The sequence below is a fragment of the Capricornis sumatraensis genome, chromosome 1 (assembly GCF_032405125.1).
Source record: "Capricornis sumatraensis isolate serow.1 chromosome 1, serow.2, whole genome shotgun sequence".
In the NCBI taxonomy this organism is placed as follows: Eukaryota; Metazoa; Chordata; class Mammalia; order Artiodactyla; family Bovidae; genus Capricornis; species Capricornis sumatraensis.
In genome coordinates this window covers 20,683,622-20,694,716 of record NC_091069.1, presented here as the reverse complement: position 1 = coordinate 20,694,716, position 11,095 = coordinate 20,683,622, and the positions used below count along the sequence as shown (strand labels likewise).

General features: G+C 46.2%; 1 protein-coding gene across 3 annotated transcripts in view; it reads right to left on the bottom strand.

The window, feature by feature from the left end:
• Positions 1–212: 212 nt before the first annotated feature.
• The window catches only part of LPIN1 (lipin 1), a 49,446-nt gene continuing 38,563 nt past the window's right edge, over positions 213–11,095 (bottom strand). For all 3 annotated transcript variants that reach the window (XM_068984724.1, XM_068984650.1, XM_068984583.1), the window contains 3 exons: positions 8,234–8,348; positions 6,588–6,691; positions 213–2,723 (listed from right to left, as the gene is read on the bottom strand). In XM_068984724.1, the coding sequence (XP_068840825.1) occupies positions 2,564–2,723; positions 6,588–6,691; positions 8,234–8,348 (379 nt within the window). In that variant the 3' untranslated portion in view covers positions 213–2,563. The remainder of the gene's footprint in view (positions 2,724–6,587; positions 6,692–8,233; positions 8,349–11,095) is intronic.

Here is an 11,095-nt window from a genome sequence, read left to right as displayed (position 1 = left end):
CACAGAGGGTCAGGATTTCACCAAAGGCATCAGAAAAGGTGGGCTTTTTTTATTCCAATATTGAACAGTTCAAAGCTTTAAGGTTTTTGCTTTTTGAGTAGAAAATAAAACAGTATGCTTGATATCACACAATAGGAAATCAATAACTTAATAACTTAGCCAAAACTAAAATTCACACGCCTGGCTTTCAGAGAAGTCTTTCATTGGTCTCTTTTATTACAATATATTCTAGCTCTGCATCCAGGACAACGCAATCAAGGATTACAGTGATTTTTTTATCATTGTACCAGCATATACAAATACAGATCAAGTGTTGTAAATAAAATATATTTTAAATGGCGATCCCAAACCTAAAATGGAAAAGGGAATTCTCTTTGAAGTTATCATCATTTTCCCCAGTGTACCCGGGATGTACATTTTTCTCCATCACGTGTGATGAATGTTTGATGACCTGTCACTATGGAGGGATTCGTTTCCATTGGGCAGCTTTGAAATGTGTGGTCCAAACACAGCATCCTAGCCCATGGCCATGGGGTCACAGAGTTGTGGGTGTGTGAACACTGATTAAACTAGCACACACATGCGACTGAGTGCTTCCCAGGCATAAATCTCATTTTCCAAAGCCCACGAGGCAAGTGTGAAAGTTACAGCCTCTCCAGGGGGGTCACGCTCTGACTGTGACACAAACCTGACGCTGCAACTTTCTGGAAGGCGCGCACTGTTTCAGAGGGCAGTGGTGTGGAAGCTTAGGGTACATCCAAGTTGCATGCTCTCAGCGGCCAGTCATCCTGATGAAGGGCATTCGCCACAAGGGACAGGTGACCCAGGGCCACGGCCAAATTCCTCCCAGGGCAAGGGAGAAACTGGGCCATCCTCTGCAGACCTGTGAGCTGATACTCAGTTCAGAGCAGTTAAAATTCACCCCAAAATACCCTTGAGACAGAAAGAATGAGTGCAGCCTCCAAACGTCACTAATGAGCAAGCCCAAGGTAAGGCAGGATTATTTTAAATTGTTTTTAATGCCTCCAAAAAGGGATCTGCACATGAGGATCATGCTTCCGTGCAAATCTGCGATTAGCTATGCACAGGCATTGGTGTTTCCTGTGTGGCCACATGGACCACTCGGGAGGGCATCCATTGCAGCAAAGCCCACCAATTACAAGAAAGGATTTTCTTTCACAGAAAGAGTAGAATTGCCTCAGCTGTTCTGCTGTTTGCCTCCTATGACTCTAACCATGCGATTTAAATAGGAGAGCATTTCAACCAATGGAGTAAAACACTCTTTAAAAAAAAATAATAGCTCAGAAAGTAAAGCAAAATCTTTCACCAAAATAATTTTTTCACTTTTCAAATTATTCTCTCCAGGAGCCAATTTAATTAACAAGTAAAAGATCATCATCTTCTACCAGCTTGAAGAATGTCATTCAAATAATTGCTGACCCACTTGCCCTTAATCTGAGTGGGAAAAGCAAAGGGAAATAAAAAGTATTACTCATAAATTCCAAAAGAAGGTCAGCATGGTGAGGATTACAGAATAAGGCTCTTTGGATGTCTAACACATATTATCTTTTTAATGTATTACTGACAGTTATAATAGATTATGGCTACAATGCTTATTAACAGTAACCCCAATCAGAGTAAAGGAATAAATAACACTATCTACAAAGAATATATAATTTAACTTTTACAAACTGCTTTTCTTAAAATCAACCAGTTTCTGTTGAGAGCTCGCTAAAGAAAGCGACACCATCACCGTTTGGCATAACCTCTGTTCAAGCCCCCATTTTCAGCAGCACCTTGCAGGCTAGGTTGCTGGCAGAGTGTCAGACTAATTCGAAATACTGCCTTGGTAGTTCTTTCCTATAATCTGAACTTAAGGCATTGCAGAGTCACAGGGAGCTAGCCAAAGCACATTCTACATAAAATGTCTGCCATGGATGCTTTAAGGCATAGACATTCCAGCCTCGTGCCGCAAAAAATGGGGGAAAATATGCCTGTTTATGTAAGTTAGCTTTAACTGGAGGAATGAGAGAACTTAGCCAAACATTTGACCGGTCAGCAAACACCGCAAAGGGACATCCGCAAGGTCAAGGCCCAGCACAAGGAGGTCTGGAATCCCTCCCAAGACCTCAGGTCCAGCTCACAGGACCCTGCACAGCCCTCCTGCCGCGCGCAGCAGCCATGGGACAAACCACCAAGTGACGATGTGTCCCCCACTCTCCTGGAAGTCCTGCATACTTGGCGCCCCTCCCTGGATCTCGTCATCCCAAGGACCCCCAGGGTTCACAGCCCATCTTGCACACTAACCACTCCCAGCCTGGAATGGGCTGCAGAGGGCAGCAGAGCATGGCCCCCCACACCAGGGGTCAGCCGATGCCCCCCCAGGGACAGACACCCTTCGCGTGTCACTTAGAAATGACAACCCCAGAGCGGGGGTGGGGAGGGGAAACCCCCTCCTCGGTGCTCTCTGCTCTTAAGCAAATGACTGTACGTCCCCAAACCTATCCTTTAATGGGAGTGCCCAGTCTTCACGGGATGTCAGGAGGGGGTGGCCGGGAACCTTCTAGGCTGATGCAGAATGAACATCCTGGTTTTCAAAGGGTGGCGGTGGCTCTCTCCAAAAGGTGAAGTTACTGAAGGTGTCCGAGCAGGGGAAGTCAGAAGAGTGGCTCCTTTTCAGCAAAGGGAAGACGTGGTCGACGACTTCACAGAGTCTCACGTACCTGGAAGGAGAAGGGACGGGATCACCGCCTGGATGTGAGGCACACCTGGACGCAGCCCATGCTGCGCCTGGGAGTCAGCGGGAATCCACGAGCCCGGGGAGGGGACCACGCGATTAACGCAATGGAGGCTGTTCTAGAGTAGTCCCTTGCTAACTTACAGGAAAATCAGAGGGTCCGCCAACCAAGGTGGCGTCAGAGACGGCCCCGTGGGCGAGGCGGTTGTGACCCGACCTGACTCGAAGGACAGAGCAGAAGTGAAGACAGGAAGCTATCAGTAGGACAGACACACAGACACATCGCCTGCCTGGGAAGTGGGGAACCACAGAAAAGAAACATCTCCTGGGCATCACCCGGAGGCTGCAACACGGTGCAGTGAAAGGGTGCTGGGCCCCGGGCCTAAGGAGACTCGGATGCGACCTTCAGCTCTGCCATTGAGGGCTTCCCTGGTGGCTGAGACAGTAAAGAATCTAAAGACTCGAGGTTTGATCCCTGGGTCAGGAAGACCCCCTGGAGACAGAAATGGCTACCCACTCCAGTATCCTTGTCACTGATGAGCTATGCCGTCTCCGACAAGCAGTTTCATCTTTCTAAGCCATAATTTCCTCAACTGGAAAGGGAGAAGATGAAAACTGTGCACAGAGTATGTGCGAGGATTAAATTAAAAGACGTATGTATCCACAGTGAAATAATGGGAACCAATGCTCCATAAATGTAACAATTAATCATTAACATTGTAAAATAGTTTGCCTTGGCTAATTATTAGTCTCAAGGGAAAAAAGCCCTAGTTGGCACAAGGGTCACAAGACCTGGGATCTATCTACTCCTGTCTTTCTGCTGTGGGACCCTGGGCAGGTGTCTTGCCCTCTCTGGGTTTCAGGTCCTTCTAGAATGTGGACATGGGCCTCACCAGTGTTTCTCAATCCTCCCTGTAATGCTCTCTCACTCTATTTTCTGTGTATTCCCAAGGAGACGTTGCATATTAGTTTCTGTGGCCTAGAACTACAAAGAGAAAGTTGTATGTCGAACACGCATTTTCAGACCTCTGGGCTCCGACCAGAAACTATGATGAGCCCAGGCCTCCTTGCATGTTCCCAGAGACTTCCCTGACAGTCCCCGGGTCCCTCTCCAGTTCCAATTTGCTAAGAACCAGAAAGGGCTTTTGAAATCCAAACTCCAGGAATTCACATTTCTGAGGCATAAAACAACTTTTGGGTGAGTGTGTGTATTTAACAAAGGACTTCCAGAGAAACATTGTGCTTACACAAAATGGACAAAATCTCCCTTAACAAGCAAGAATTGTGTCTTTCCCAAGGATTCAAACAAAATTTTAGAATACTTCCTGGCTTGGAGACCTGTCTGTCTGAGTTGTGTGACTCGGGGAGGTGGCCCCTGCCTGCCAGGGGCCGGCTCACATTCATCATCACGGTTTGGCAGCACCAGACCCAAACCCGGTCCGTCCACGCCTCTCTCGGGCCAACCTTCCTCACCAGGGGCTCCTTCAGAGCAAGCAGCACCAGAGCACTGCTGGCCACAAGGCCAAGAAAGAAAGCGCTAAAGCCCCCACCTGGGGTGGGCTCCTGACTTCTCAGAGACAACATGCCAGCTCCCTACGGGCAAGCACCTGCTGGGCTCCAATGCCAGGATTCCGAGCTCAGACACAGGGGTTCCAAGTTCAGGGCACCAGCTTGGCACCCGAGCTCCAAGCCAGAGAAAAGCGCCTGCTTTCCTGGGGAAGGAGGGCTGCTCTCCCACAGAAACAGCTGGTCCAGGTAGAAGGTGACATCATTATTTGCCAACATGTAAAGTTTTCTCCCACAAGGCATGGGTACAGCGTGCATGTGGGCTCCTGGGCAAATCTGCAGAGCTGCGGCAGTCCCCCTTCCCATGCCCCTCATGACAAGACTTGCCTCTTGGCTGCTGGCTGAGCAGAAACCTTTGCCATTTCCGGGGAACGTTTCACTTGACTTCTTTTGACCCTAAATGGAAATCTGCTGTCTCGAGACCAGGAACCACTGTCATGGGTGATTGGGGTCGGGGGGCGGCGGGGGGGGGTGGCTAAGGGAACTGAGACACTGTCGGGGGTAGGGGGCCCGCCACTGAGAACTCGGGAGAGGGAGGAACTACACAGAGAGGGGGAGGAAGGAAGAGTTCCCGCTGTCATGCGCTCCCCAGGACATGCCCAGCACCGCCTCCGGTTCCCAGGGATTGGAGGAGGGTCCTGGCTTCCTTGCTCCGCCCTCCCCTCACTCCTTAGGTCTGGCCTGGCCTCGGGGAGAGAGGCTTAGGGGGCAGCCCCTAGAGGGCCTCTAACCTACAACTGTCCTATTTAGGCTGGATTAGACTCCAACAGGTAAAAGGACCATCTTGAAAATGAGCATCTGCTTGAGGAGAATCTAGATCTCTAATTTACCAAAAAAACAATCCTTGGGAAGCTGCTGGACCCAAACTTCACAAGTCTAACTCCTCCATACAAGGAAGGCCCCGCAGGCCCCCTAGGGTGGCCTAAGCCAGAGGCAGCTTTCCAGATCTCCAGCGACCAGGCCAACAGGGGTACGGCCTCTAATACAGACAAGGCAGGAAGACGTCTGTCTGCCCGACGTCACCCAGTGACAGGTGACATCACCCAGTGGGCACAGCTGAGGACATGTGATCCACTTGGAGCAGTTAAGAACCCAAAGCAAGACACATCCAAGTCAAGAGGGCCCCCATCCAGCCAGGCAGCTTCCCTGCAGACAGTAACCCTGTTGGGCCCACAGCCTTGGGGAGGAAGGGCTTCGGCCAAAAATACGAGAGGAACTCTTATAGTCACACGGTGATGTTTCTGGTGAGAATATTATTACAGGTCAGGATGCGAAGGGCTATATACATTCCTCATCTTTAAATATAGCTTCTCATGATATTTTAATTTGGTTACATTTCTTATTCACATTCTAGGCTTTCAAAGCAAATTTGGCAAATCTCAGCCAATAGTTTTCAAATTCATGCCATTCTACTCTGTAGCAGCATCTAATTATGTGTTTAAATATTTAACCCAGAGGTGGTTGTTACAGTAGCAACAGTCATTGCTCACTTGCTAAGTCCTGTCCAACTCTTGCGACTTAATGGCCTGCAGTACGTACACCAGGCTCCTCTGTCCTCCACGATATCCTGGAATTTCCTCAAATTTATGTCCATTGAGTTGGTGATGCTATCTAACCATCTCATCCTCTGTCGCCCTCTTCTCCTGTTGCCTTCAATCTTTCCCAGCATCACCATCTTTTCCAATGAATCAGCTCTTCACATCAGGTGGCCAAAGTATTGGAGCTTCAGCTTTAGCATCAGTCTTTCCAGTGAGTATTCAAGGTTGATTTCCTTTAGGACTGACTGGTTTGATCTCCTTGCTGTCCAAGGGACTAGTCTTCTCCAGTGAAAATGTGAAAGCATCAATTCTTTGGTGCTCAGCCTTCTTTATGGTCCAACTCTCACATCTGTACATCACTACTGGAAAAACCATAGCTTAGACTGTATGGATCTTTGCTGGCAAAGTGATGTCAATGCTTTTTAATACAGGGTCTGGGTTTGACACAGCTTCCTTCTTCCAAGGAGAAAGCATCCTTTAATTTCATGGCTGCAGTCACTGTCTGCAGTGATTTTGGAGCCCAAGCCACTGTTTCCACTTTTTCCCCTTCTATGTGCCCTGAAGTGATGGATCTGATTTAATTCAGGTTATCCAAAACTTAGGTTCTGGACAAAATCTTAGAAATTAAAACATGGTTTCTTTGTAGGACTTAAAGATTAAAATGTAGGCAACCAAAGGATTAGAAAGGTATACTGTTAACTGTAAGATGTCACTCCAAGGTCATTGCCAGTGACAGTGATACTCACGAGGAGATGTTGGTCTTGGCATGTTCCTGCACGAGCTCTCCTTTGGGGTTCACTGTGAATATCCTGTTCAGAGACACTCCCACTTGCTTGTACGAGTACACATCCTATATTTGGAGAAGTGTTAATTAATCAGAAGAGTTCACTGTATATACAAATACATGATTTTTCAGGTTTGATACAAATACAAAGGTAGAAAGGGCAGACCTTGGGGATAGGGCAGATTTGGATCCAGACGCCACAACCAAACAAGTAAAGCCAATCGCATAAATGTTTTGGTTTCATGGTGTACATAAAAGTGAGGTTTACACTATACTGTACTCGGTCAAGTGTGCAACAACTTTATGTCTCTAAAAAAAAATGTGCATACCTTAATTAAAAACTACTGCTGAATTGACATATATACACCAGCATGTATAAAACAGATAGCTAATGGGAAGCTGCTGTGTAGCACAGGTAGCTCAGCTTGGTGCTTTGTGATGACCTAGATGGGTGGGAGGGACAAGGCTCAAGAGGGACAAGGATATATGTATACTTGGAGCCGATTCACATTGCTGTACAGTGAAAACTAACACAACACTGTAAAGCAATTATCCTCCAATTACAAAAAATGCTATGATAAAAAAAAAAAACTGCTGAAAAATGCTAACCATCATTTTTGAAAGCACTGTTGAGCTTTCAGTGAATCCTAGTAGTCACATAAGAGATCACTGATCCCAGATCAGCACAACATATAAAATCATGAAAAAGCTTGAAATAGTGCAAGAATTACCAAAGTGTGACACAGGGACAGAAAGTGAACAAATGCTGTTGGGAAAATTGTACCAACAGGCCCACTTGATGCAGGGTGTTTCAACTTTGTTTGCTGAGACACAAACTTTCAACTTGGCAAAAGAAAAAAAAAAAAAGAAAAAGTGCATTACCTGCAAAGCACAATAAAACAAGCTCCACCTGTATTACAGAAATTTCATTAAACCAAAATAATACCCCCAAGTACAATGAAGAAATAATATCTCTGGATGTGAAACTAGTAAGTCAGTTGTCCTCTATGAGCCTCAGTTTACTCATCTGTTGAAGAGCTGAGTTAAAAAATCAACCACCTATCACATCCCCTGCAAGTCTAACAACTTTCCTTAAGGTTCTTCACTCACCCATTTTCTTGGGCATGAGTTTCGAAAACAGGAGAATTTGATCATTAGGAAGTCCCAACTATATTCTCTAATATGCTGAACTTTCCAGCCAATTTGGGTGGTATGCATAAAATCTCTAAGTATGACTCTTGCCATAGAAAACAACAGCATTCACATAAAACCCTGAATTCACCTCTGTGCTCTGTGGTTTCGTGGTTCCCTTCCTGTAGAAAGGCTCTAATCCTATTTAACATTCTTGTTTTGCTAATTTAGCACATAATCTGGACTGTCAAGTTTCTAGTTTCAAATTTCAAGCTGAAACCCACGAGCCCACCTTCAAAGAAAACTAGAGGCCGTGAAATGAAGATGCCGTCCTTGCCTTCAGATGCAGGCAAATGGATCTTTAGCAGCTATGTCTAGGAAGAGGAGGGCCTCACGGTGACCAGCCAGCCTTTCAGGTGATGGCCATTAAAACAGTCAGTAATTTCAAGAGTTTGGATATACCCAACTACTACTCACAGCCGGTCGGTTTCCAAAGGCAGCATAGAAGGGTTCTGTGTTCGGGAAAAACAGGTTTTTGATGTCTGTCAAACACTGGACTTTAAACTTCTCTGGCTTCTTTTCGATCACTTCCCTGTTAAAACAAATCGATAAAATAATGGGTCAGTGCGAGCCTATTAAGAATTCATTAGCATCAAACTGCTTTTAATCGTCAAAGATGCTGGGATACTGAGTGCATTCATATCTTTGGAAATTAAATATGTGTAAATCAGCTAAGCCATCCCAGGAGAAGCACTAGACAGAAAGTGAATCCGTACTTTCAAGTCTGCCCACAAAGAAAATGCCCTGGAGCAGTGATTTTGCTGAAGACCTCAACCAATCATCCAAAGAACAAAGAATTCCAGGGCACAGAAGAGAGAGCCTCTTCACTCTCTTCATGAGGCCAACAGGACCTCAGAAACTAAACCTAAAGAGTGAAGCAGGTGGAAAGGAGGGTTGGTGCAAAGGTTCTAAATAAGTGAAAAACCTCACTGCCACAGATTAGGGAGGACCTAAATAAATGAAGAAATATACTATCTAACTGAAGATTCGACATTATAATATTAACTCTCTATCGGTCTGTCAAGTAAAAGTGAAGTTTCTCAGTTATGTCCAACTCTTTGTGACCCCATGGACTGTATAACCTACCAGGTTCCTCTGTCCATGGGATTTTCCAGGCAAGAGTACTGGACTGGGTTGCCATTTCCTTCTCCAGGGGATCTTCCTGACCCAGGGATTGAACCCGGGTCTCCCGCATTGAAGGCAGACGCTCTACCATCTGAGCCACCAGGGAAGCCACCTATTGGTCTATAGATTCCCTGTAATTTCAATTAAACTCACACCAGGTTGTCTGTATGTTTTTATAGAGCGTGACTTGAATAACACAGATGAATAAAGGCCAGAAATGGAGGCTCACATTTATGGGCCCTCGATTTATGACCCTGACAACAAGTCAGATCAGAGGAAAAGGGTAGCCTTTTCAGCAAATGGAATTGAGGCAACTGAACATCCACAGAGGAAAAAAAAAATGGACACCCTACTGCACTCTATGTACAGAACTCAATTTCTGGTGAATTACAGATGCTGGTGTGAAAAACAACACTTTCAGATAAAATATGGGAGACTTTCCTTGGCCACAGTCAGAGAAGGCTTTGTCAATGCACAGAAAGTACAAACTACAAGAGGAAATGATCTGTCCAACTGCACGAAACTCAAGATTTATGTTCATCAGAAGCCATAAGCTGGGGAAAGATACTTGTAGTACTCATAATAAAGGCCGCATCTACAGAATCTGTAAGACTCTTACAAATTAGAAGGAAAACAAGGGAAAGACATGAACAGGCACTTCACAGAAGATGACGCCCAAATGGCCCAGAAACACACGAAGACATTTCTTTCCCACCAGACTAGCAGAAATGTAAACAGCTGACAGTGGGTAGGCAAGAAAGGAAAGCTGATGGGAGGAATACCCAGCACTGTTTGCTGTTGGTGCACAAATTGTTTCAACCACTCTGGACAACAACATGCCGTGATTTAAGAAAGCCAAGCATGTGCATGCTCTGTGACCCAGGGACCCCGCTCATGAGAGTCCCTAACAGTGGAGAAGCGCCAAGTGGCTCGAGCACCCAACAACAGTAGAATGGATAAACAGGCGGCAGTAGAGTCCAACCACGGGACCTACAGAAGCTAAGATGAGCCAGTGACGGCCACTTCCAACAATCCTGGAGACACAGTATCGAGCAATAAAAACAAGCTCCGGGAGGACACGCAGTTTATTTACATCAAGTTCACAAATGTGCACAATTAAACATACTCGTTAGGATTACATGTATTTGTACTAACTACTTAGAGGAACAGGGAGGGATGAACACAAAATCCAAGGAGAAGGGTTACAGTTCCTCCCCAGGGATGAGGGATGAGAGCAAACAGAACTTGGGGCATAATGGTTTATCCTCTGGCTTTATCTGAGTCTGGGGCCCGCTAGTGTTCACTGTTTGATTACTGGATATCTCAAAGGTCCCTTTCAGCTTGCATATAAAAATACCGTATACGTGTGTGTGGATGTACAGTATGTGTGTGTGTGTGAGTCACTCAGTCGTGTCAGACTCTTTGTGACCCTATGGACTGTAGCCCTCCAGGGTCCTCTGTCCATGGGATTCTCCAGGCAAGAATACTGGAGTGGATAGCCATCTCCTTCTCCAAGGGATCTTCCCAACCCAGGGACTGAACCCAGGTCTCCTGCGTTGCAGGCAGATTCTTTACCATTTGAGCCACAGGGGAAGCTCATATACAATATGTGTGTATACACACACACACACACTGCATCTATTTTAGAACTATTCTTCTGCAGCTAAACAAAATGTAATTTAGACGATGATGGTGATGATAATGATGATGAATGGTGATCATGATGCTTATGATAACGGAGCCCCAAACTGAGTATCAGAAGACCCAGGGGCTGGTCTTGGCTCTGCACGGACTTCTGTGGACTCTAGAACCCTCCTTAGCACTATAAGGGCCTCACTGTTGACATCTCAGGACTCTTATAGACATGTGAGTGGCTATATGAGCCTCAAACTTTAATCCACTGTGGAACAACACCCTGGGCCCCCAGCTCCAGGGAAGTTGCTGTTATTCCTGTCCCCACCCCAGGAGGCCAGACTTAGTTTGGCTTGGTTGCCCTGAATGCGGGCATGAAGGCGAAGGGAAGAGGGTCATCGGAAAATGGGCTGGTGGCAGTCTGTAAAAACAAAACGGTGTGACCAGGGTTCAGGGAGTCCCAGGCCAGGTGGTGGTGGCTACAGAGAGGCCACTTAACCCAGCCTAGGTCCCTGATCAGAC